This window comes from Lepus europaeus, chromosome 2 (genome assembly GCF_033115175.1).
Source record: "Lepus europaeus isolate LE1 chromosome 2, mLepTim1.pri, whole genome shotgun sequence".
Lineage (NCBI taxonomy): Eukaryota > Metazoa > Chordata > Mammalia > Lagomorpha > Leporidae > Lepus > Lepus europaeus.
The window spans coordinates 20,432,703-20,460,043 of NC_084828.1; the positions used below are offsets into that span (position 1 = coordinate 20,432,703).

The following is a 27,341-nucleotide window of genomic DNA, read 5'->3' on the forward strand; positions in this document are numbered from 1 at the left end:
CATAAGCTGTACACTGGAAATTTATATTCATTAAATAAAAGTTAAAAAAAATAAAGAAAACATTTTAGGGGGAAAAAAAAAACCTAATAATCCTTAAAAGAAACTCTTCCATTTTACCAATAAGGAAAAGAAATATAACAAAGTAGATTTTCTTAATTACCAAGAATAGAACTGACTCAAGTTAGTTCTTTGGAATCCTAGCTCCATTTTATTTATATCCTTCTCGGTATCTGTAAGTAAACTTGACTTTGATGATGAAGATACAAGGAAGTCCTTTGAATGTCAGTAGAGATATTTCACATGGATGTATAACATATGAATCCACTAATGTATCACTGGCAAAGAGATTTTAGAGATATAATCAATAATACTAATCAATTTTAAAAGTGAAGGTGATTCGTCAATGTGACCCTGCCCCTAGGTTGCCACATCAAACAGTGTGATTAACATTCTTCCAGGTAAAGAACAGGAGTCCACTGTGAAGAAACAATGCTTACATTCACCGTATCTATAAGTGAGATAACTTTGTTCTCCAAAAGAAGTGTTTCTATGGCCCACTTACAAAATTATTTGTGCTTTTTTAAAAGCAATTGATATCTTAAGCATTTAGATTTTAAATTATTTATTTCCATTCTTTATTTGAAAAGCAGAGAGACAGAGATCTTCACTCCCCAAGTGCCCACAATAGCCAGGGCAGGGCCAGGCCAAGGCCAGGAGGCTGGAACTCCAGCCATGCTTAATCCACATGGTTGGCAGGGATCCAAGTATTTGAGCCACCATGTGCTTCCTCCTGGGATATGCTTTGGCAGGTAGCTAGTTTGGAAGCAGATGAGCTGGGACTTGAACCAGGCACTCTGATATGGGATGCAGGCATTCCAAGCAGTGCCTTAACTGTATGCCAAATGACCACCCCTGCTTTTGTTTTCTAATAATTAGAAATAAATTTCCTCAAACATTCTAACCTATGTAATGAGAAAGGGGTGGTCTTGATTGCTCTCATCATCACTTAGCAGATTTGGGTATCTCACCATAAAAAAATAGTTGAGCACAGAAAATAGTACTAGCAAGAGATAAGACTATTCGTGCAAATAAATAGAACTCTGGATACAGATTCTTTTAAAGGGCTGGGATGCAATCTTGCTTCTACTCTAAAACTAAGAGGTAATGGAGGTTGGAGGTTAAGCAAATCTTCTTTCTTTATTAATGTGTACTTTCCCTTCCCTGCTCATCAATTTATAGTGTATTTGGGGAAAGTTATGCAGTATGGAAATAGCTTCTGACACAGACAGCCTGAATGACGGTACTCATCCTCTGCAGACAGAGTCTAGGTTGACTCTCATCTGTTAGCCGAATATCTCTACTTCCACTCTTTCCCAACAACCAGTGACTTCTCTAGATAATCTTCAAGGATCAGGGTTGAATATTCAAGGACAAAGAAAGTATGAGAAATTAAGTTCTATAAAGAGCACATATGGAACTTGATCTTGTCAACAACTGGAATATTAAACGTTCATTTTAGAAGGTATGAGTAATTTTGAAACATGCTAGAGTTTATATGTCAAAGTTGGAGATGCCCTCACCCTATTAAAAGATTTAAGTATTCTCTTTAGTTTATAAGAACCAGAGGTTGACAAGAGGTTGATTTAACCACTCTCCATTAAAAAAATGCAAGAGGGAAATTTTAATTTTTAAAAATGTAATCAACTGTCTTTTTTATATTCACCTCTTCTTGCCAGCAGACTATGAATGTGACATGCACTCATCTGATGGGTATTTTTATATTTTAGGGGATAAAATATTAAAGCCCTTTTAAAAGAAACGCACTGAAAGGTCCACCATGTACACCATGAAAAAAAGTGTAGCTGTTACACAGTGGATTTGCTAATGGACTTTTCTGTATAATCTGGGACCTTAGAGTCCTAATTAATGACAGTGTTAGGTTTTCGGGGTTTTGTAAGGAATTTTATTTTTCTATTGGTTAGTGTGAAATAGTATATATTAAGAAGGGAGCTTTTTAAAAAGAATGTATATTTCTTATACTGACCACCCTGGTTAAGGTATAGAGTTTAAGACAACAGATATTTCACATAATTCAAGCAGACTCACTGTCTTATTCTCTTTGAGCTGCTATAACAAAATACCTTAGAGTGGGTCATTTATAAACAACTGACATTTCTTGCTTCTTAGTCGGGAAGGTGGGAAGTCCAACATCAACAGGCTGACAGATCGGATGTCTGGTGAGGGCTCATCTCCCTGAGATGGGAGAGATGGCACCTCCCCTGTGTCCACAAGCTCCTTCAGGTCTCTTCTATAACGACTCTGCTCTCATGACCTAACCACCTCCCCAAAGCCTCACTTCTTATTCCCATGGCACCTCAGGTTAGGTGTCAGCATGTAATTTTGGAGGGAAACAAACCTTCAGACCCTAGTACTCATTTTAGTCTTCTTATTCTCTCTTTAAGCCAGCAGATCCTAAGGTGGAATGTACAAGAAATCTCAGAGGTACAGAAAGGAAATAGGAGCTCCCACTCGCTGGTTCCCTCTCTAAATGTCGCCAATAGATGGATTGATCTGAAACTGGGACACTGGAACACACAGTTCAGGCTTTCCACCTGAGCGGCAGGCACTGAGGTACTTATACCAGCACATGCTGCCTCCTAGAGACATTAGCTGGAATTGCCAGCACAGCAAGACTTCACTGCAGGCACTCCAGTATGAGATGTGGATGTCCTAACCGGTCTCTTAAAAACGGTCTCTTAAAAACTGGAACAAGGGGCTGGCACTGTGGCATAGTAGGTTAAGCCTCCAGCTGCAGTACCAGCATCCCACATGGGCGCCGGTTCATATCCGGCTGCTCCTCTTCTGATCCCGCTCTCAGCTAATGGCCTAGGAAACCAGTGGAGAAACCAGTAGAAGATGGGCCATGTGCTCAGACCCTTGCACCTGCACGGGAGACCTGGAAGAAGCTCCTGGCTCCTGGTTTCAGATCAGCCCAGGTCCAGTCTCTGCTTCTCAAATAAATAAAAAAAAATTTAAAGTAAACATGTATACTTTCAAACTACTGATAATTCTGGTTCTTTGTTACTTCATCCAAGCTGACTGACACTGGTTATGATTTTTCTTGGACCTTTCCACTAGATACAGGTTGGAAATATATAGCTTTGAAAAGAAAAATAAAGTAATGAGCTCATAAAGATATTTTCAATTCAAATATAATATTCTAGGACTTTTTACCTTTTTTTTTTTTTTGGACAGGCAGAATGGACAGTGAGAGAGAGAGACAGAGAGAAAGGTCTTCCATTTCCATTGGTTCACCCCCCAATGGCCGCTGCGGCCAGCGTGCTGCCACAGGTGCACTACACTGATCTGAAGCCAGGAGCCAAGTGCTTCTCCTGGTCTCCCATGCGGGTGCAGGGCCCAAGGACTTGGGCCATCCTCCACTGCACTCCCGGGCCACAGCAGACAGCTGGACTGGAAGAGGAGCAACTGGGACAGAATCCGGCGCCCCGACAGGGACTAGAACCCAGTGTGCCGGTGCCGCAGGCAGAGGATTAGCCTAGTGAGCCATGGCGCCAGCCCTTTTTTACTTAACTTTAAAAACTTTATATATACATTTCTTTTTCCCTACACTAAAAGACTTGATTTCAATGTACATTAGTATAATCACTGATTTGTGTTATCTTGTAACCTAACAGGTTTAAAATATCAAAACCAACATTTTAAATTATTAAAGATTAAGATATATTTTCACGTATATCTCTTACTTTTCCTTAAAATATATTCTCTTGTTGAATGAATAGTACATTCTTAAGATCAAACTAGAGGGGCCGGCGCTGAAGCCCAGTAGGTTAAACCCCGGCCTGCAGCACTGGTATCCCATATGGGCGCCGGTTCTAGTCCTGGATGCTCCACTTCCCATCCAGCTCTCTGCTATGGCATGGGAAAGCAGTAGAAGATGGCCCAAGTCCTTGGGTCCCTGCACCCACATGGCTATCACAACCATTTGAGGAGTGAACCAGCAGATGGAAGAAGATCTTTCTCTCTGTCTCCCTCTCACTGTCTGTAACTCTACCTCTCAAATAAATAAATAAAATCTAAAAAAAAAAAAAAAGGTAAAACTGGAATAATTTTTCCCTCTGTGTGGTCATATCATTGATTTGGTAAACAGTTTGGTAAACAGTAAAATCATTTCCAGTTTTTAGAGATGCTGATTTGGTAAAATAAAGCATTTTGAAATAAAGCATTCGCATTTTCAGAATCAAATTTATGCAGGAGGCTAAAGGAAGACAAGTCTGTTCCATTCTGTCCACTGTGAACAATTTTCTTTTAACCTCCCAGCACAACAGTGATCTGGCTGCTTGTTCTGCATTTACCACATGGATACTTCAGAAAGTTTATGGGAAAATGGAATTAACAGATGAGTTTACTTTGATGCAAATCATTTTAAAATCCATGCATAGCTTTGTCATAATATGCATTTCCATCAACATTTTAAGCCCCAGTGTATATCTGTAGATAGTGGTACAGAGGGCTCATGCACATTCCTTTATATGGCTACATTGTATTCTTTTGTTATTCTCTCAGACAATTCCCTAGGGATGAATATTTGATTGTTTTCAATCTCTTTTGTAAGAAACAATTTTGAAGTAACTAATACCACATAAATCATGTCCTAGTTTTGCAAGTACAGCTTTGGAACAGACTCTCAATATTGGGGCTGACAGGTCAAAGAGCAGGTTGTTCTACACAGAGCTGAATGCCATTGCTGTGACATTATCACAGGACCCCAACAGCAACATGTGAGAGCACCTGTTTCTGGTCAGTTTTGATAATAAAGAGTATGGTGACGACTTTTGATGACTTTTATGTTTCTGATAATCTGATACGGAAGTTATGCTCTCTTTGTGATGAGGTATTTTGCATTTCAAGAATAAGGTTTCAGGGGTAGCAGCATAGGGTTGTAAAGCCGCCACCTGCAGTGCCAGCACCTGATATGGGTGCAGGTTTGAGTCCCAGCTGCTCCACTTCCAATCCAGATCCCTGCTAATGTACTTGGGGAAGCAGCAGAAGATGGTCCAAGTACTTGGCCCCTGCCACCCATGTGGGAGACCTAGAAGAAGCTCCTGGCTCCTGGCTTTGGATCGGCTCAGCTCCAGCAGTTGTGGCCATTTGTGGAGTGAACCAGCTGATGGAAGCGCTCTCTCTCTCTCTCTCTCTCTCTCTAACTGTTCCTTTCAAATAATCTTATGAAAAGCAATAAAAAATGTAAAAAAGAATAAGGCTTCATATTTGAAGAACAATTTACATCTCTGAAAACCCTCTGGAGTTTGAAAGTTTCCTTTGATGTTTGTATTTCATGCTGCTTTTTAATTAATGTAGCATTCATAGATAAAAACTTTCAGATAATTTATGACCAACAGCTTATGTGCAGGCTGACACTTCTTTTTCAAAATCTTTTGACATTTTAATCTGACAAAATGTCAACTATTTAAAACTCAGGTGTTCAGGGCAGGTGTTTCGCCTAGTCTTAAGGATGGCGGTTAGGCTGAGTATCTGGGTTCAGAGCCCAGCTCTGGCTCCTGACTCCAGCTTCCCAATAACACACACCTTAGGAGGCAGCGGCTTGAGTACCTGGGTCCTTGCCATCCACATGGCGAATCTGGACTAAGTTCCCAGCTCCTGGTTTTAGCCTGACCCAGCCTTGGCTGTTGCGTGTACTGTGGGAGTGAACCAGCAAATGAGAGCACTTTGTTGGCCTGTCTCCATCTCTTTGCTCACAAATAAAGATTTTAAATTTTTTAAAAATTAAAAAGTAGAAGTTTTATTCCCTCCTGCCAGTGTTTTCTTATATATAAAAACTGCTAGAAATTGCTGGAAATTCCTTCCTGAATTTTCCCATATTAGATAAAACATCACAGGGCAAATGCTCTTTTAAAAAGATAGAATATGAAGCTCACCACCCCAAATAAGTGTTTCTCAAACATTCCAACACCCTCAGACAGCTTTTCTGGGGGAGTAGAAGAGATTCTGAGGATGTAGCTATTCTTGGCATCTAACCTTGCCTAATGCTGAACAGCCTGATGAATCCCTTGGATGGAGATGATGAGTCACCTGAACACAGAGGAAACTTTCTCTGTGCTAATAAGCAGGTGTCAAGATCCCACGAGAAGATGCGATGACTACTAGAAAAGAAAGGCTAGAGGAAGGGGGCTGGCATCATGGCATAAGGGGTAATGCTGCTACCTGCAAAGCTGGTATCCCATATGGGCACCGGTTCAAGTCTCGGCTGCTCCACTTCCAATCCGGCTCCCTGCTAATGGCCTGGGAAAAGCAGAACTTGGCCCAAGTGTTTGGGCCCCTGCTACCCACGTGGGAGACTTGGAAGAAGCTCCTGGCTCCTGGCTTTGGACTGGCCCAGCCCTGGCTGTTGTGACCACCTAGATAGTGAATTATAGAAGATTTCTCTCTCTCTCTCTCTCTCTCTCTCTCTCTTTCCTCCTCTTCTGTAAGTCTGATTTTCAAATAAATAAATAAATCTTAAAAAAAAAAAAAAGAAAAGAAAAAGAACAGCTAGGAAAGCCATCTTTTGTTTGGAAATAAAGATCACTTTGGCTCTATCTTCTTATCTCTCTTAATACACTTTTGCCCATTACAGGAATAGTTTGTTATGATCTCAGTTGAATGGCAAAGAGATCTGGCCATGACAGGAAAGTTCAGAATCCCTTGTTCCCAAGAGTATTTGCACTACATCCTTGTCCTGTTTTATGTCAGGCAACTTCTCAGGGGTGTACTTTTGGATTCATCTGTGTTTTTAATCAGTGCTTACTAATTCAAGAAGATTTTCTTTGCTTTTACAATCTAAGGAAGTGTTGGGCAATCAGCAACATTTCTTCAACTCTATAAGGCAAACTAGTCAATATATTACCTTGTAAGTCTAGGGAGGTCATAGTTAATAAGGAGAGGAATGATTTCAAGGAATAGCAAAAATGATGTATTCATTTGGGATTAACAACTTTACATGTATCCTTGGATTTTACTATTAAAATTTTATAAAGCTAAGAAACCTTTAACTCCAGGTTTCTTACTTCTATTTAACTAATTATTGAAGAACCACTGTGTGCCAGGCACCACTCTAAGTACTAAGAACACAAAGATATGTCTTTGGCCTCAAGAAACCCACAATCCAGAAAGATACACAGGTAAAAATTCCAACAGTCTGGTCCGTAAGTGCCATGGGAGAACTAAGAATATACTAAGTGCACCAGGGTCCGAGATTTATGTTTTGTTTTAAAGATTTACTTATTTCACAGGCAGTTACAAAGAGAGAGGGAGGCAGAGAGAATGAGAGAGATCTCCCACCCACTGGTTCATTTCCCAACAGGGCTGGGCCAGGATAAAGCTAGGAGCCTGGAACTCCATCGGGGTCTTCCACATGGGTGCTGGGGCCCAAGTATTTGGGCCATCTTCCACTGTTTTCTCAGATACCTTAGCAGGGTGCTGGATAGGAAGTGGAACAGCCAGGTCTCACCCTGACAACTCTGGTCCCCAGAAAGTCTTAGGCGATAAGGAATTTTGGAAGTAGACCTTCAAAGGAGAAAATGTATTTGGCTACATAGAGAAAAAATTACAATAATGATGACAGGAACAACTAAAATTACAGCAACAGAGAGGTTGGGAAGAAGAACCATTCAGGTAAAATGGCACACGTGTACACACAGACACACACACAGCAAGACACAAAGGGACTGACTTGTTCTGGGACCAAAAGCATTACAAGGGCCAAAACCATAATGATTCCATAACTTGATGCGTTTCTGTAAAGTTTTATATTTTTTATGACATAGATGGCTGTGTGCTTAGGTCACTGAACAAACACCAGTGATTATTTCTTCCATGTGTCAGTTCTACTTCTGATTAGAGTCCACTCCTGTTTTAAAGTGCCTCCAGAGCATTTTTTAAGAACATAAATACCATTCTCCCCTTTCAAATTTAGAGCACTTTCCCAGTAGTTCAACATGTTCCCTTTTTATTTGTGGTCATCACTTCTTCTTTGGGCTTCGTTAAAAATAGTACCCATTCGCACTTGTCTGCCCATCTTAGCTGGCACTTGTGTCTCTGTCTTCCCTGGGTTTGGTACATAAGCTCTTTTCTCTTTTGGTCTTTGAACTTCATTGGATCTGGGTTGGGATTTCCCCCTTTTCAGATCTGGTCCCTGCTTATTTTCCTCTATGCTGTTCATCACTTTCTCTCACTACTTATTTTGGTGGCTTCAGATAGAAGGTAGTGCTTCCTCTATTTCGACACAATAGTTCTAAAGGTTTCCATGGATGTTAAAAGTCTCATGTATGAGATGGGGCTTTGGGATATGGCCTCATTACTAACAAAACTCATTACTAATTTTTCTTGTAGGAAGGCATAAACACAAACATGATTTGATCTGCTGAACATCGTAGAATAATAAGCATAGTAAATTTTGACTTTTATTTTTAAAAAAGCTATACAGGTATACTCATATATGCTGAAACTATTCATTTTTCAATTTTCCTGGAACTCTATGAAACTTAAGAGTGAACTACCTGTGAAGTGTCCAACAGGAGTCAGGAGCCTGAAGAGACTTATTTTTAAATTATAACAGTTTTGTGCTGTTTGAACTTACCAAATGCAGATATTATTTTTAGTTAAATACATAAGTAAATGCATCTAACAATTATTTACTTTTACCTTGGGTTTTGGCTCACTGTAAAGTTTGCAGCAAGTTTTCACAATGTGAAGAAAACCAAGACTAAAGAGAGCAGGTGATTTCCTTGACAAAATGGAAATAAGCAAACAAAAAAGCCCAGCAGAAAGGAGAGCAGGTAACACCTTTATATTCTCTGAGCACTGGTTGAGTATTCCTTATCTGAAATGCTCAGGAAGTGTTCTAGATTTTGGATTTTGGAATGTTTGCATGTACATATGAGATATCTTGGGGTCAGGACTCAAATGTTGAACATGAAATCCGTTGTTGTTTTTTTATATACTCCTTATACAAATAGTCTGCAGGTAATTTTGGACAATATTATGGTGCACCTACATTTTGACTGAGATCCACCGCAGTTGGAAGAAGTTCTGGAAATTTCTGCGTGTGGTGCATGGTCAGCACTTAAAAGAGTTTTAGATTCTGTGACATTTCCAATTTTGGATTTTTGGATTAGGGAGGCTCAATCTGATAGACAAATTAAGACAAATCTGTCCTAAATTGTCCCTGAGGGAAATTCTGACAAATAAAACAGAAAATCCAAAAAATAAATTAAATCTGGATGTTGAATGAGAGAGAGGGAGAGGCAGGCAGCAGGAATGGCACAAGTGGTATGGCCCTCCTCCTCATGTGGAAACCATACTGAATTTCGTGCTCCTGGCTTCATCCTGGCCAAGTTCCGGCCGTTGTGGGCATTCAGGGGGTGAACAAGTGGATGAGAGCACCGTCTCTTGTGCTCTCCCTCTCTCTTTGCATAGTGGTCCCCTGCCTCCCTTTTCTGCCTCTTGAGTTAAAAACAAGCATCAAAGAGCAATCTCCTCAAATCCCTGATTAGATTTAATTAACTACATTTCTGACGTAAAACAATTCTCTGTGGGTGTAGGTATATTTCAATAAGCCAAACAAAAGAAGCACTTATAAAAGTAATTGCCTGATCACTCCAGCAGCTTCTAACCAAACTCCCCACTATAACTCCCCACCAGTCCCCTCCTACCCATTCTCTATACTTCATCCAAAGTACTCCCTTCGAAATGTGACTAATATTGTGTATTTAAAAACCTTCACCAGCTTCTCTAGTTTTCTGTGTGTGCTATACGTGTCAACACATTTAACTCTTCCTAAACCTCTAGGAGATAAGCATTCTTACTGGGATTATCGCTGTTACAGATGAGCAAACTGACACACGCACAAGTTAAATAACTCCTACAAGGTCATACAGCTAGTGAGTACAGATTTTAACATCAGAATCCATGTTCTCCACCTCAAGATGCAACTTGAAATGTAAGGAATAAAAAACCACAGGTCTATGTCACTATCATTTATAACATAAAGATAAAAGTTACAGTTTTTTTCCAGTGGATCTAGAATATTCTTGGCCATGTACTGATTACACTGCTGCTATACATATCCTTACTTTGGTTGGTATGGCAGGCAGAATAATGACTCCACAAAGATGTCCACATCCTACTCCACAGACCTTAAAATAAGTTACCTTACAATTCAGGGTTGGGGAACTTTTTTTTCTACCAAGTGTCATTTGACTATTTATCATTCATCCCATCTGTTACGATCTGAGTCTTTGTGCCCCTCTTCTATGTTGAAGTCCAGTCACCAATGTGACAGTATTGTGACAGTATTAGGATGTGGGGCCAGAGGAGAGTGTCTGGGTCATGAGAACACAGCCAACATGAGTGGGACTGGTCCCTTACAGAGAGGTCCCAGAGAGCCACCATACAGAGACACGGAATAAAGACACACTCTACAAAGAAGAAAGTATGCCCTCACCAGACCTTGCATCTGCTAGCAGCATTTTGATCTTAAGATTTGATTGTAGGGCCAGGGCTGTGGCATAGCAGGTAAAGCCTCTACCTGCAGTGCTGCCATCCCATATGGGTGCCAGTTCGAGTCCTGACTGCTCGACTTGCAATCCAGCTCCCTGTTTGTGGCCTGGGAAAGCAGTGGAAGACGGTCCAAGTGTTTAAGCCCCTGCCCGCATGTAGGAGACCCGGAAGAAGCTCCTGGCTCCCAGCTTCAGATCAGCCCAGCTCTAGCCATTGCAGCCATTTGGGGAGTGAACCAGTGGATGGAAGATCTCTGTCTCTCTGTCTGTAATTCTCCCTCTCAGATAAATAAATAACTCTTAAAAACAAACAAAGAAACAAACAAAAAAACTAAAACAACTGCAGGTTATTAAAAAAAAAAAAAAAAAAAAAAGCCTTGCTTGCCTCCAGAACTGTGAGAAAGAAAGAACTGTCAACAAGCCACCCAATTCATGATACATTGTCCTAGCAGCCTGAATGAACACCATCCGATCAAAAGTTATATATTTATACCTTCCATCAGTCAGGCACTTGGCTCCGCAGTAGGCATACAGTGGTGAATGAACATCAAGAAATTCCTCCCTTCACAGAGTGGGAAGGAAAAAGTACAACTTCACTAAATCAAACAGACTAAAAAGTGTCCATATATCAAAAGGGACACTGAAATCATAGCGCAATTAACAACAAGCAATCCTCTAGACTACTACAGAACACAAAGAACGTTAACGAAAGGGAAGAAACAAAAAGGGAAGAATGGTGTAAGCCTGATATTATCCATGATAGGATCGGGATGAAAGAGTGGTGCAGTCATATTGGGGCTGAATATTTCTAAGGTGAGTATGCAGAGGTAGGTGTTGTATTGCAGCAGGTTAGGCTGACAATTGGGATAACCACATCCCATAAGATACTGCTTGGAAGCAAGTCTCACTTCCACCTTTTTTAAAGAATGCTTTATATTGCAGACAAACTTCTGGACTTTTTTTTTTTTTAAAGATTCATTTTTATTTATTTGAAAGGCATTCGCTGGTTCACTCTCCAGATGGCCACAGTGACCAGGGCTGTGCCAGGCCAAAGCCAGGAGCCTGAAGTTTCTTCTGGGTCTCCCCCATGGGTGCCAGGTGCATTCTCAGGAAGCAGTTTCGTCCCTTCCACTTCTTACCCAGCTTCCCACTAAGGCTCATGTACTTGGCTGAGTTCCAGCCACTCACATGTGAAACCTGGAAGAAGTTCCAGGCTCCCAACTTCAGCCTGGCCCAGCCCTGGCTGTTGCAGGCACTTGTGGAGTGAATGAGTAGAAGGAAGATCTCTCTTCTCTTTCTCCCTCTCTGTCATTCTGCCTTTCAAATAAATAAATAAAACTTTAAAAAGAAGAGTATGTAGTTGAAGCATAACAAATCCACTGTCTTTAATAAATAAAATTGGATTATAACCTAAATTATAAATTATCTATAAGCCTATGTGGATACAAAAATGATAAAGTAAATATATGGGTGATGGGGAGCAACACCTCTCCCACACAGAAAATTGTGAATAATGTACGAATATTCTCTACCCTTATGGTAGTGCAGCATAACTCTCTTCCAAAGGGTGGGCTGCACATAGTGGATTCCTAACAAAAAGTACAGCATGGAAATGAAGAAGAAAGGGTAGAAAATCTGTGGAGAAACCTGATACCCACTTGGGCCAGGTGATCAAGGCTGACCTGGTGCACAAGCCATGCTTACAGTATGCGCCCTGGATAGGATGTGATACGAGTGATATTTCACCTCTGTGATCTTCCGTCCCCCAAATCTCATACTCCATAAAGGGAAAAACAGCAGAAATACACCAATGGAAGGATACTCTATAAAACTCTCAAGCACTACTGTTCACAACTGTTAAAGTAGCAAAAAATAAATAAATAAACAAACAAACCCACAAGAAGTCTGAAATTACCCCAGCCAAGAGGAGCTTGGGGAAATATGACTATAAAAGCAATGTCTCAGGGCCAACCCTGTGGTGCAGTGCCTTAAACTGCTGCTTACTACGCCGGCATCCCATATGGGTGCCAGTTCAAATCCTGACTTCTCTATTTCTGGTCCAGCTTCCTGCTAATGCTCTTGGAAAAAGCAGCAGAAGATGGTCCTAGTGCTTGGATTCCTGCACCCACATGGAAAACCTGGATGAAACTCCTGGCTACAGCCCTGGTCACTGTGGCCATCTGGGGAGTGAATCAACAGATGGAAGACCTCTCTTTCTCTCTCCCTGTCTCTCTCTCCTCTGTAACTCTGCTTTTCAAATAGAATAAATAAATCTTAAAAAAATAAATAAAATGCAATGTCCTGTCCTGCATAGAATCGTGCAACACTGAAGGACAAATGGTCAGAATGGATAAAGGGGCCAGCACTGTAGCGTAGTAGGTTAACACCATCACCTGCAGTGCTGGCATCACATACGGGCGACTATTTGAGGCCCAGATGCTCCACTTCTGATCCAGCTCTCTGCTGTGGCCTGGGAAAGCAGTAGAAAATGGCCCAAGTTCTTGGTACCCTAGACCCTCGCGGGAGACCCAGAAGAAACTCCTGGCTTCTGGCTTTGGATCGGCACAGCTCCAGCCATTACAGCCATTTGTGTAGAGAACCAGAGGATGGAAGACCTCTCTCTCTCTCTCTCTCTCTCTCTCTCTCTCTCTCTCTCTCTCTCTCTCTCTCTCTGCCTCTGCCTGTCTGTAACTCTGCCTTTCAAATAAATAAATAAATCTTTCAAAAAAAAAAAAAATGAAGAGAATCTGAACACAGTGCACTCTGCTCACCTAAGTCAGCAACAGGGAAAACTGACCGTGGGTTACACAGCAACTCTCTATCCTAACTTGGAAAATTCTCTTCAAATCTATCTGTTCTAAAATAACAAAACTTTCATTAAAAAAAACAACAACAAAGAAAAGACTTTAGCAATGCCAGACCTTGGCCATCCCAGCAACAACACAGAAAAGGTCTCGGCACCATGGTTAGCAGGGTTATTCTGCCCATTCATCCAAGCCTTTGTTTGCCTCTTGGTTGATTGTCAGCTACAATTTCAAACTTAATGTCCTGCTTCTATCTTAATGATGGGACAGGGATCACAGGAAAACGCTTTGCTCCTTCCTTAACTAAAGTCACAGGCTTTTCAGATCTGAAAGGGAAGATTTCAGCGGCCACCGTAACTTCCCCAGCTTTGTTTCTAACCCTGCAGCCCGCCTCTTTGTTGCCTTTCTGCTGAGCACGTCTCCCTGCGCGTTCAGCAGGACACCAATGGATGGTCAGAAACTGCTAAGGGTCTTACTGTGAAACTTGGCCTTCCCGGCTTGATTTTCTATAATACAGGTCAGCACATGGCCCTTCCCTTGGAGATCTGCAAGTCCACCCCCGTCCCAAGGGACACAGCTCACACACAGGAGGACGTTGGGCTGAGCGAGATTCACTTGGGCAACCAGAGACTGAGGGGAAAAACTCAGTGTATCGTGGTATGACACACTCACCAGGAGGGCTATTTTAAGTACTGCAAGCATTACATTACCAGAATGAGCCAGGATAACTCATTTTACCAGGAAAGGGGGAAAAAACAAACAAACAGGTAAGGCAAGAAGGATGTAGGAAAAACGAAAAAAGGAAGGGGTAGGGAGGGGACGAAAGAAAAAGGAAAAGACTTCATGGCGTAAAATCTAGTAATTTCCTGCATTTTCCTAACAAGTCCACGCGAAGAAAACAAAAGGAAACGTTCCCAGGGTTTTCAATCTCGTGCGCCCAGAATCCGTGAAAATCCGGCTTACACGCGTCCCGCGGAGCGTCTGCATCTTCCTCCCAGTCGTCCCGTGGGACGTCTCCGAGGACCCCCGCCTCTGTCCAGGGTCGTGGGCCGGGACGGCGCCCCTGCAGCCGCACAGGTGCAGGCGATCTAGGGAATTCGGGCTCCGCAGCCGCGCACGCCCCCGCCCGCCCCCGCCCCCGCCGCACGAGCGCTCCGCGGATCCCGGGCACGGATGGGACCCGCACGGAGAAGCCAGGAGCACTGGGACTGCACGAGTGGCCGGCGCCCGCCTCCCAGTGATGCCATGTTCCTGGGGTTCTAAGCATCTCACGAGTCGTTAGTGAGTTTTGCATTCCGATCACGTCCCTGTGCCTTTGAAAACTTAACCCAACTTTGCACCTGGTAGTGGGGGGCCCTTAATTTTCTCGAACTAGCACTGACACAATCACATGCACTTACGAGAAGCCCAAGACCGCCCCTCGCTTCCCACCGCCGCCGCCACCGCCACTACACTGCCCGCAGCCCCGGATCCCAGTCCGCGGGGTGCAAAGTCCGAGCCCCGCGTGGACCCGCAGCCCAGGGCCGCCCCGCTCCGTCCGCGCTCTCAGAGTCTGGGGTCCGGGGGTGGGTGGGTCAAAGCAGGACCAGGTGGGAGGATGGAGGCTCCCGAGCGACTTACAGCCCAGGACGACCACCAGGTACCGCAGCAGCAGCAGGAGAAGGCGGTGGCGGCTCCGCCTCGCCATCTTCGCGGGGCCGGAGTGGGCAGCTAGGGTCCGGGCGTCCGGAGAGTGCGCGGCCAGGCGGGGGCGGGCGAGAGGGGCGGGTCTGGAGGAGACGTCAGTTTCCCCCCTCCAGGGTGCCTTCTCGGCTGGCTGCCCAGAAGCTGGTCTTCCAGCCTTGGAATGGGGGGTCTGGGCCGTTCTTTTTTTGGGGGGGCGGGTGGGGTGCCAGGGGAGGGCGTGGACGCGGGACGAGGTGTCCGCGGGGTCCTAGTGAGGGGGCAGCAGGAGGCGAGCAGCGCAGAGAAAGCCCTGGCCGGTCGCCCCCGCCCCGCGCCGCGCCGCCGGCATTGATCGGCTTTGTGTTGGGTCCGGCGCGGGCAGCCAGCTGTCCCCAGGGCCGGGAGCCCGGGGCGCTCGGGGAGGGGGTAGAGTGAGGAGGGGTTCCCGCCTGCCTCGCTCCAACTCCTGTCTTCCCCGCCTCTCCAGGAAACTTCTTTTGAGGTTTTTCAGCCCGGGGGTGGAGTCTTTGGAGAATTTCTGCCCAGAGCGGGAGGCGCGCCGAGGAGATGGGGTTCGTGGGCTCCGCCTTGGACTCAAGACTTAAAAAAAAAAAAAAAAAGGCTGCCAAGACTCGTGCGGGAAGTCAGGTCTCAGACTTTAGCAACAGCCTCAGCCCCTTCTCAGTGTACGCTGTTCGGTCCTTGGAGAGCTTAGGGTGTTTTGTGTTGCTTGCTTCTTCCTGTACCGGAGTTGGAAGTTCCTCTATCGGTGTGAAATATTTATCATGTTGCTTTCCAGTTACATAACTGCCGCCTGTGGAGTTTTCCACATGTTAAAACTCTACAGCTGCCCTTTGTCAGGTTTATTTTTGGCCTACTGTGCTTTTAAAAGGGAAACCCGTTATGAATGCGCTGTTGCGTGCTTTAACATTGACCCACACTTACGCTGCACGCACTGACAAAGGCTGGACAGGCAATGTTTGTGTTTGTTCCTGGGGACCGAAGCTGTCTGATGTGTTCAAGAGGATGGATAGGCCCGGGAAGAGCCATTCCCGGGAGAAGAAATTGTTGCACATCAGAGTTTTGTCTAAGGTAGCGTAATGCATAAAGTTCTGTGTAGAGAGTTGATTTAGTGGCCTACACACAAAGAATTCAGCCAGCTCAGTGGACAAAGGCGAGCAGAGTTTAGATATGCAGAGCTGTGAGGAATGAGGCATCCCTACCGTTGCCTTGGTGACAGGGACGAAAGCTTAGTACCCGTGGGGAGGGCGGGGCCTGGAGGACCCAGGGGGCCCAGGAGGGAAAGTGGCAAATGGCTAAATGTTAGAGCTCCAGTTCCAGTCCAGCGAGAAGGAGTGCGGATTTAAGGACAGTCGTCTGCCAGTTTTTCCAGGCAGTAACAAGAAAGATTTAATACTTTGAAAGAAAAGCTGTCCGTGACCTCTTTTTTTTTTTTTTTTCTCATTCTTGCTCCAACTGTGCGTCTTTTACTCCTCTGTAGACAAAACACACACACAAAAAGGCAAATTTTTTAAGGAGCAGGGATTCGACCTCACTGTTAAGACTCTCACCCACCTGCCTTCATCAGGCTCCTGGCTCCGGCTTCCTGGTAATTCAGACCCTGGGAGGCAGCCGTGGTGGCTCAAGTAGTTGGGTTCTTGCCATCGGTGCTGGAGACTTGATCTGAGCTCTTGGCTTCAGCCAAGCTTTTTCAGCCTAGTTCCTCCCATTGTGGGCATTTGGGGAGTGAACCAATGGATAGGAGCTCTCCCTAACTCCAGATGCCTCTCTGCCTTTTCAAATGCGTAATTTGTTTAAAGGATTATACCTTTTTTATAAAAATTGTATTGATTTATTTACATTTATTTATTTTAATGCAGAGTTACAGAGTGAGAGAAGGAGAGACAGAGATCTTCCATCTGCTGATTCACTTCCCAAATGGCCACAAACACCAGGGCTGGACCAGGCTGAAGCCAGGAAGCTGGCGCTTCCTCCAGGTTTCCCACATGAATGGCAGGGGCCCAAGCACTTGGGCCATCTTCTACAGCTTTCCCAGGCACATTAGCAGGGAGCTTATTAGGAAATGGAGCAGCCAGGACTCAAACCAGCACCCACATGGGATGCCTGCACTGTGGGCTATGGTTTAACCTGCTGTGCCACAACACTGGCCACAGGAGCTTTTGTAAACAGCTTTTTTAAACACAAATATTGTGATATCCCATATGAGTAATGGACTCATTCATTTATTTGCCACTCAATTGAGGCATTTGTCAAATAACTCTACTGTGCCAGATGCTGGAGGATAGTGATGAAGAAATTGAGTCACAGTCTTGAGCTGAGTCCTATATGGAAAGACCTCTAATACCACATAGGTAGTACACGGACTATTACTGTTGCTATTGTACTTTCTCAGGGTGGATTGTGAGTAATGTAGTATCTTGTCTGACAACTCTGTAAAGAAGGAAATGTTATCATTGTCACTTTACAGATAAGGAAACTGGACTAAGAGACACCGAATGACTTGTCCAAGATCAAGGATAAGAGGTGGTTCCTTCTGTTCAATGCGGAAACAAGACTATCTTTATGAAGGCATGAAAAATGTGTCCAATTTTGAAAGGAAGGAAGATAGAGCAAAGGGCAGGATCAAAAGGTGGGAGATCTAAAAACTATGCCTTGTGTAGAAAAAACAAGGTTCTGTAGCATTACTGTACACATGGGTGGGGGTGTAGCAGCAAATGAAGAAGGAGGACATGCAATGTCATGCCAGCATTTCTGGACATTATCTTTCAGGTAATGAGCTTTCTGAAAGCAATGGGGTACATTATGGAAAGACCAGTATTTTAAGACCATGCTATCCAATATGGTAGCCTTTAGATCCAAGTGATTATATAAATTTTTGATTCAATTATATTTAAAATTCAGTTATTTGAATAGCCATATTTGACCTTCTCAATAGTCAGGTGGAGGTAGGAACTACTATACTGGACAGTGAGGATATACAGCATCTCCATTGTCACAGAAAATTCTCCAGAAAGGTGCTGCCCTAGATCAACAAATCTATGAAAATGTAGAGTGGATTAGAGAAAAGAAAAGGAGGATGTTAGACCAGTGTAAAACTATTACAATATCCTGAGTAGAGGATGAAGACATGATGGATGTGGTCACAGAGTTATTAGTGAGACACCAGGTAGACTCAGATAATGTCACAAACTTGGCTAGGAGGATTTTGTCATCCATTAGATTCAGGGATGGGAAAGGAGAGAAGTTATAGGTCCCTGGGATTCCTAGCCTTGGCGATTCTATATGCTATGTCTATATGGTTAGGAATAGTGTTATTAACTGAGTGAGAAGCAAAGGGAGCATCCTAAGTTTCATCAGGTTTGGGAAGAGTTGACTGAGGGCTGTCTAGCTGAGCTGCTGCCAGTCTGGCAGAATGATGGAGCTAGAGCTCAGGAAACTGTCAAGATTGACCAAAGAGAGAAATGTAAATATCATCAGCATCTCCTAGAACAGTGATCACCAAGGCTGTCTGCTCAGAATCCTCTGGAGATATATATGATTCTCTTCCTAAAATTATGTTGAAATTTTGAGTTCTAGAACTTTCAAGGTCAGGGGTACCTGTAAAGCTGTATTTCTCTCTCTTTTTTTTAAATGTATTTATTTATTCGGATGCAGAGTTACAGAGAGGAGGGGGGGGTAGATAGGGAGAGTGATCTTCCATCAGCTGGTTCACTCCTCAGATGGCCACAGTGGCTGGAGCTCGGCCAATTCAAAGCCAGGATCCATGTGTTTCTTCTTGATCTCCCATGAGGGTGTAAGGGCCTAAGCACTTGGGCTATCTTCCACTGCTTTCTCAGACCATAAGCAGAGAGCTGGATTGGAAGAGGAGCAGCTGGAATTCCAACTGGAACCGATATGGGATGCCAGTACCTAAGGAGGAGGCTTAACCTAGTACACCACAGCTTTATACGGCCCAGTAAAGTTCTATTTATATCGAGTATTCTGGTTGAGGCTAAAGTTTATTTTTATTTATTTGAAAGGCAGAGAGAGAGAGAGAGAGAGATCGATCTGTCTGCTGATTCATTCCCCAAATGCCCACAACAGCTGGGCTGGGCCAGGCTAAAGCCAAAAACCAGGAACTGCAAATGGGTTTCCCACATGGGTGACAGAGACTTACGCACTTGAGCCATCAACTGCTGCCTCCCAGGTTGCACATTAGCAGGAAGCTGTTGTGTGGTTGTCCCAAGTGGTGGCTTAACCCAGTCCACCACAACACCTACCCGCCTGATTGATTCGGATGCAACAAATTCATGTAATGGTGTTTGAAGGCATAGAATGGCTTTAGAGGGCAGGGGAAGCCACAGGAGTAAATGAGATCAATAAGAAGGAAGAAAAATGACTAAATACCTAAGAAAATCTAAGGAAACAGCTGTACTAAGGGGTAGGAAAAAGATTCAGAGAAAGAACACAAGAAAGAGCTGCCAAAAAAAAAAAAAAAAAAGAGGAATCATGAGAATCCGGAGCCAAAGGTAGAAGTATTTATGGTGTCAAATGCTAAACCAAGGGTTGAGAATTGCAATTAATAACAAGGAGACCATTATCCACTTGAATCATCAATAAAGCCTCCAACAAACTTGTAGAAAAACTTTGCACACTTGTGCTCTATACTTACTAAAGTGACTAGTGCATAAGATCTGTTTAAGGAAAAATTGTTCTTGACACCTATTAAAAATGGTAAAGCTGACTTTACTCAATGAGGGGGTTGTGGTGACGGGTCTGGGAGCCACTGCCCCGGGGTCTTGCAGTGGGAGAGCTCAACTCCCATTCCAAGAAGGACCAGTGGGGTTTGTGACAAAGGATGGAGTTGGGATGGTGTGGGTGGGGGTCAGTAGATTGAAAATTACAAAGAGGAGATAGCAAGGATAAGGGCTCTGGCTAAACTGACAGGGTAGAATCATTGTCAAAGACAGGCCAGAGTGATAAAATGTCAAAGATTATCAGATATCAGAGGTGGGAGATTTCTACTGCGCTGGCTTAGTCTGATAATTGCTCAAACTGGTTTCTTTTTTTTTTTTTTTTTTTTCGACAGGCAGAGTAGACAGTGAGAGAGAGAGACAGAGAAAGGTCTTCCTTTTTGCCATTGGTTTACCCTCCAATGACTGCCACGGCCAGCGCATCTCGCTGATCCGAAGCCAGGAGCCAGGTGCATCTCCTGGTCTCCCATGTGGGTGCAGGGCCCAAGGACTTGGGCCATCCTCCACTGCCTTCCTGGGCCATAGCAGAGAGCTGACCTGGAAGAGGAGCAACCGGGATAGAATCTGGTGCCCCAACCGGGACTAGAACCCGGTGTGCCGGCGCCGCAAGGTCAAACTGGTTTCTATGTGGGCAGAGGGACAGTAACCCAAGGTTGGGCCTAGTCAAGCAGAGGACTCAGAAGAGCCTGACTAAAGGTGTGGTCAAAGGAGAGCATCTTTGTCAGATGAAAACAAGTAATGAAATGGTTTTTAAAAGAACAAACACTAAACAGCAGCAGGATGGCAAAAGGATAGCAGTAGTTAATACTGCTTCATCCATCAGTGGTTGGCTGGGTACAGGTTTCATTACTGTTCTACTTGTCAGAATCCTGTCCTAGGGAGTTTTGGGGCAACGTGGAGGGAAGAATAGGGAAGAAACACTAGGGGCATCCCTCCAACCTCTGTTCTTCCTGCTTGATCACATGGCGTGGCCCCCTTCGTCAGCACTTCCACTGGGACACCGTGAGTACTTTTGACAAGAAAAGTAAATGGGGCTTGGGTGTTTTAGGACATCCTACCAGTTTTTATTCTTTCCACCACTCTCATTCTGAATTCAAAGTAATGTTGGCGAGGTGTCAAGGCACATTTCCTAAAACAAGCAATGCAGGGAAGGGCTGGGTTGAGATTAAGCAACTCCTCACAACATCTCAGATTTGGTATTTCTGTAGTGGATGAGTTATTTTTCCTCATGGGTGTAGAGAAGGAGCTGGAAAGTGTGCCCACACACTGCAATTTAGAGAAAAGAGAGAGAAAAAAAGTCTTCTATTTCTAGAACCACATAAATTTCCAATTGTTCCACATAGCCATTCTTAAATTCATATGTGTAGAATTCAAGGTCTTTAATGGGTTCCTTTTTCCCTAACTCTCCCTACCCCTACCATTATATCCTCAGAGCATTTTCTGGAATAAGCCTGATTTCCACGTTCCATCCTGATTTACCCACAATACACTCAAGCTGTGCCAGCCCTACCCTCTATTCAAGCCAAATAAACCTGTTCAGAGAACCCATGATGTCTCCAGCATGCAGTTTATGTTACTCTTCCCAGGTGATACCTTTCTTCAGGTGCATTATAAATAACAGTGCTCCCAATTTATTCCCAAGAGGACAAGCAGACAACCCCCTCGCTTTGTGCTATTTTCTACAGGTAGAAACATTTTTCCATGTCTTCTGCTCTTAAATTACTTAACATCACCAACTTAGTTCTGTCAATTAAGTGAAGTTCGCCAACAGCCAGTAAAGTAGTTATTAATGCTTTTTAACAAATCCATAGATATTGCAGCCAGTGCAGTGGCATAGTGCCTGCAGTGCCAAGTATCCCATGTGGGTGCCAGGTAGAGTCCTGGCTGCTCCATTTCTGATCCACCTCCCTGCTGATGTGCCTGGGAAAGCAGTGGAAGATGGCCCAAGTGCTTGGGTCCCTGCATCCACATGGGAGACCCGGAAGAAGCTCCTGGCTTCGAATTGGCCCAGCTCCAGCTGTTGGGGCCAACTGTAACTCTACCTTTCAAGTAAAATAAATACATCTTTTAAAAAAGCATATATTATCAACTCTACAGTTTGTTTTTTTCATTGAATAAGTAACAATTTCACAGGGAATTAGGTGACATCAACATTTTAACAATTTCCTTGAGAAAGGAGCTAGTTTTCAATGAACACAGGTATCAAAGGGTGGGCAGGCATCAATTAGTGTATTGGCATGGAATTGTAACAAAAAGGGAGAATTTGGAGATAATTCCCAACTTCCTTAGCATTCTACCCTCCCTCACTTCATATTTAAGGAAAATGAGACTGACTTACTCAAGTTCATACAGCAAGATGAGAAAGGAGACTTTCCTGGGAAGGACACTAGGTCTGTCTTTGCTGTGCAGTCCCTGAATAAGCATGTATCCCTCTATATTTGCCAGGAAGGGATTTCCCTCTGTATATAACTTAACCCAAGATATACCTTAATTTACTCTTGCCTAGCGTAGCTACACCTAATAGTGAAAGTAATGAGGAAGATGTGAACTCCATTGAGTTGCACTGTAATAAAAATCAGCATCTAGGATGTCGGGTGACAATCCAGACGAGAGGATGCTGAAAAGATTTGGATAGACACACTGATTCTTCCATTTGATCTTCGCTCTCCAAAGCATTCTTAAAGTTAATATTGATGCTAATTATTAATTGATTTCCATCTTGCAAATGGGGAAACAAAGGCTTGGAAAAGTTAAGACCTTGACCCAGGACCAGGCAATGAAGAAATAATTGAGTCATTTAAACTCAGGTTTGTTAAAGACTTATGTTCTTTGCCACTACAAAGATGGACTCCAATGAAGTGCATTTCTCCTTGCCTATATATAGGAAGCAGGAAAAGCCACCCTCAATGTTGTCCCTTTATTTCTGTACTGATAGTGTCATTCCCATGTGTTTGACACTTGATATTTTGCTATTTGAAAATCCTTTCCCTTGCATCTTTCCCTTGAGTCTCTAGAGCAACCCAACAAAGGAGTTGGGAAAGGTATGGTTACACATATTTTAACAGTCCTACCCACAACTGATATCAGTAAGAGTGTAAGAAACTCCAGATACCAATGAATGGAGGTATTTCATTTCTGTACAATGTTCAGGGCTCTCAGGGTGACCAGTCAATGCAGGAAACCCAGGCTGCATTCCTCCTTGTCTTCCACCCCTTCAATCTTCCATTATCCAGTGTGAAATGAGCACCTACCACATTTCAGCTGTGGTCAGCTGAAACCAGGTATTCAGAACTCCATCCGGATTTCCCATGTCACTGGTAGGGACCTAAGTACTTGGATTATCTTAAGCTGCTTTCACAGGCACATTTAACAGAGACTTGGACCAGAAGCAGAGCAACCAGGACTAGAACTGGCACTCTAATATGGGATGTTGGTGTCAAAGGAGGCAGCTTAACTCACTGTGCCATAATGCCAGCCCCATGTCAATATCTCCACAGGCCAAACTTATCACTAAGTTTTCCATTTGTGTCATCTCCTTTGATTCCAGATATGAAGGCACTGTGGGTCACAGTGGGTTGTGATAAGTTGTCCAAGTCATTTAGAATCTGATTTCAGGTTCAGCTCCATCTAGAGCCTTTAACAACTCTGCCACATTACTTCTACACTTAAAACCACCCATCCAACCCAGTCTTGTTTACTTTTTTTTAGATTTTTTTTTATTTTAAAGGCAGAGTTAGAGAGAAAGAGAGAGAGAGAGAGAGAGAGAGAGAATCTTTTACCTGCTGGTTCACTCCCCAAATGGCCATGACAGAAGCTGGGCCAGGCTGAATCACCAGTTCTGATGGTTCCAGTGTGCTGACTTTAGAGAGAGAACTTATTTATCAGGCCTAGCCCATATTTTATTGATTTTTTTTTTATTATTTAACGTTATGAAGAAAGCTGCAATTCACATCCCTATGTATTTGTATTGTGTCTAATTATTTACTCAGGGTGTCTAGTAAAAAAGAAAAAATTGGGGCACTTTTTAAAGTTTTTAATTCATGTGGCCAAGTTGCCAATAGTAATACCTGAGTCTGTAGTAGTGGATTCTATTGCCCTGCGTATATGCAAAGAGTATTTCTGCATGTGCCAACAAAGAAACCCAGGACTTCAAAAATGTCTTTTACGTTTTTGTTCATTTGTTTTACAGTACAGGAAAAGAAAAAGATCAAATCCACTGTAGCCCTTTTTCTGTGGACTTAGCCCTTAAGGCATTCTTTGAAGTATAGAATTTAGTATGTACTCCAACTTAAGGCAGATAAGGAGTGCATGTTGCAAAAACAGGAGGCTTATGATTTATTTGGTGTTTATCATGTATCCTGAACACAATTTTTCTAAAATATCTATATAAACTTTTTTTTGGCATTTTTAAATGCTTAATCCTGGTGGAATTCTATATCTATAGTAACTTTGCTTTGCTTGCATCTTAACTGCCTTTTTTCATCTTTGAAAACTTTGAGAAAGGGTCAGAGAGCACAGATAAACTTTATCAGTGTTGCTTCTGCAGAAATTGCATGCATAGGGGAGAGAAGCATGCCTTTTCACTCCCAAAGATTGAGTGGTTCTGCTCTGTTCTCGATATGTTCCATGACTCCAGGTGGATAGCTTTAGTTTTTCCAAAATGCTCCTTTTTGGCCTTGATGAAATGTAGCTGACTAGAAGAGCAGCAGAAAAATTAGTTTCACAGCTGATGCACTGTTAAGTAACACCGTTGTGTCCACCAGCCAAGAATTTGTTCCTTTGGAGAAGTCATGTAAGGTGATATTTTCTCAAAGCATAGCTTTTAAAACCCTATGATAATTTCACTATGTTTTAATGCTTGCCTTATACCTCACAGATGTCAGTACTCTTAGGAATTGGAGCAGTTTTCAAAAATATTTTTTTTTCCTGGAAGGATAACATTATGAAGAAGGCCAGACTGTTGATTCCCTGAAGTGCTACGGATTGTCACAGAGACAAAAGTTCAAATGCTTGTGTGCTGGCGGGGTGCCAGTACACACAGTGGCGGGGGAGAGCGAAGACTTTGAAAGTGCCCCTTAGCGTGGATGATGTTTAACAAGGAGGCTACAGAATCTGGGGCAGGAAAGGGACCATCCTGTCGTTCACTCTGAGGACAGGAACTACATATCCTGGAGCACTAAAAATCAAAGGTAGAGATATAACATCTATTCCAAAAGCAACATTTCCTGGAGGCACTCTTAGATATGCCACCTCACACCTTTGGAATTTTGGTTGATCATATATGGAAAATTAGGCTGAGGTATGTGATTTTAAAGATACTTACAAATGCGGGCCGGCGCTGTGGCGCAACGGGTTAACGCCCTGGCCTGAAGCGCCAGCATCCTATATGGGCGCCTGATAGAGACCTGGCTGCTCCACTTCCGATCCAGATCTCTGCTGTGGCCTGGGAAAGTAGCCAAAGATGGCCCAAGGCCTTGGGCCCCTGCACCTGCATGAGAGACCCGGAGGAAGCTCTTGGCTCCTGGCTTCAGACCAGTGCAGTTCCGACTGTTGCGGCCAACTGGGGAGTGAACCATCAGATGGAAGACCTCTCTCTTTTCTCTGCCTCTCTTTTCTGTGTAACTCTTTCAAATAAATAAAATAAAACCTTTAAAAAAAAGATTCACAAATGCAAAACCAGTCACCCTTACATTTGAGTCTTCAAATTTGGAAATGAACAAATTCTAATAGCAAAACTGTATTACACTCATATTACTGCTGGAAAATTGTCAGTAAGATAAGCAACCTACACTCAACCTACACTCAACTAGTTTCAGATATTCTCTTCTGTCCCCAGCCTTGGAAAACACACACACACACACTCTCTCTCTCTCTCTCTCTTTCCCCTCCCACCTGTCTCTCCTTCTCTGTTTAAAGTGTTCTTAATTTTTTCCTAGTAAGTCTACAATGTGCAAATCGAAAAATAAGAGAAATCTAGGTTGTGACATGTAAGTTAGATTTTAGAAAACCCTGTTTTTTTCCTTCTCTCTTCTGTCCTTTCTCTTTCCACTTTTGCATTTTCTACCTCCACTTCCCTTCTTTCAACATTCAAAACCTCCAATGTTGGCCCGCGCCACAGCTCACTAGGTTAATCCTCCGCCTGTGGCACCGGCACCTCGGGTTCTAGTCCCAGTTGGGGCGCCAGATTCTGTCCCAGTTGCTCCTCTTCCAGTCCAGCTCTCTGCTGTGGCCTGGGAAGGCAGTGGAGGATGGCCCAAGTGCTTGGGCCCTGCACCCGCATGGGAGACCAGGAGGAAGCACCTGGCTCCTGGCTTCGGATCAGCACAGCACACCAGCCGTAGCAGCCATTTTGGGGGTGAACCAACGGAAGGAAAACCTTTCTGTCTCGCTCTCTCACTGTCTAACTCTGCCTGTCAAAAAAAACAAAACAAAACAAAAAACAAAACAAAACAAAAACAAAAAAAACCCTCCAATGTGTTGACTGAGATTCTTAATTAAGAAAGAGCTTTTGGGGCAGGCATTTGGCCTATTAGTTAAGATGCTGCTTGGGATTCCCACATCCCATATCCAATGCCTGGAGTTCAAGTCCCACTGTGCTTCCAACTCCAGCCTGTGCACATCCTAGGAGACAGCAGGTGATAGACTTGGTAGTTGGGTCCTTGCCATCTACATGGGAAACCCATATGGAAGTCCCAAGGTCCCAGCTCCTGGCTTTGGCCTGACCAAGCCCTGGACTTTGCAAGCCTTTTAGGCTTTTGCAGACAGGAGATTCATATTCTCTATCTCCTCTCCCCTCCCCCAGTTTAAATAAGCAGCAGTAGCAGCCTCTGGTTTTTAGTCAAATCTTTCCACAGCGTTTTTCAATGAGGAGAGGGCGCGTTCGTGTTTGGCCTAACTTGATCACAGTCTTCACTAATAGTTTGAGATTCATGAGAACTTTGCTTTTGGCTGTCAAGGCCCCTCTGGGAACACCAAAATAAATAAAATCTCAGCTGGCCTTAATTCTAACAGAGCCAAGGTTTTTTTCTTCACCTCATGCTAATAGGAGAAAAAGTGTTGAGAACAATAAGAGAAATTTTTGGTACTGGAAATGTCTTCAGTTTTAATCTCAAAAGATTTTGCTAAGCAAATTCTTATTTTATGTAAGGAAACAGTCTTTAAAAAGACATGCAGTGGAGAATTAGGGGTGAAATGTCATACTGTTTGTAATTTAAATTAAAATACTTCTGAAAAATAAAGAAGTAGCAAAATGTGACAAACTGTTAACCTAGATGTCTTCTCCATTCAGGCTGCTATAATAAAAATACCATAGACTGAGTGCCTTACCATACAACAGAAACTTATTTCCCGTGGCGCTGGAGACTGGTGAATCCAAGACCAAGACACTGCTGGCAGATGGGGTATCCAGTGAGGGTCCATTGCTTGATTCGCATGGTGGCAGAGACGGGGCAGCTCTCATAGACTTTTTTTTTTTTTTTTTTTTGACAGGCAGAGTGGATAGTGAGAGAGAGAGACAGAGAGAAAGGTCTTCCTTTTGCCAT

The 27,341-nt window shown here is 43.4% G+C and overlaps 1 protein-coding gene across 1 annotated transcript in view; it reads right to left on the minus strand.

Annotated features, from left to right (window-relative positions):
* Positions 1-15,213, minus strand: part of JAM2 (junctional adhesion molecule 2) — a 90,064-nt gene extending 74,851 nt beyond the window's left edge. The window contains exon 1 of the mRNA XM_062206516.1: positions 15,002-15,213. Coding sequence (XP_062062500.1) covers positions 15,002-15,068 — 67 coding nt within the window. The 5' untranslated portion in view covers positions 15,069-15,213. The remainder of the gene's footprint in view (positions 1-15,001) is intronic.
* Between the last annotated feature and the right edge of the window lie 12,128 nt (positions 15,214-27,341).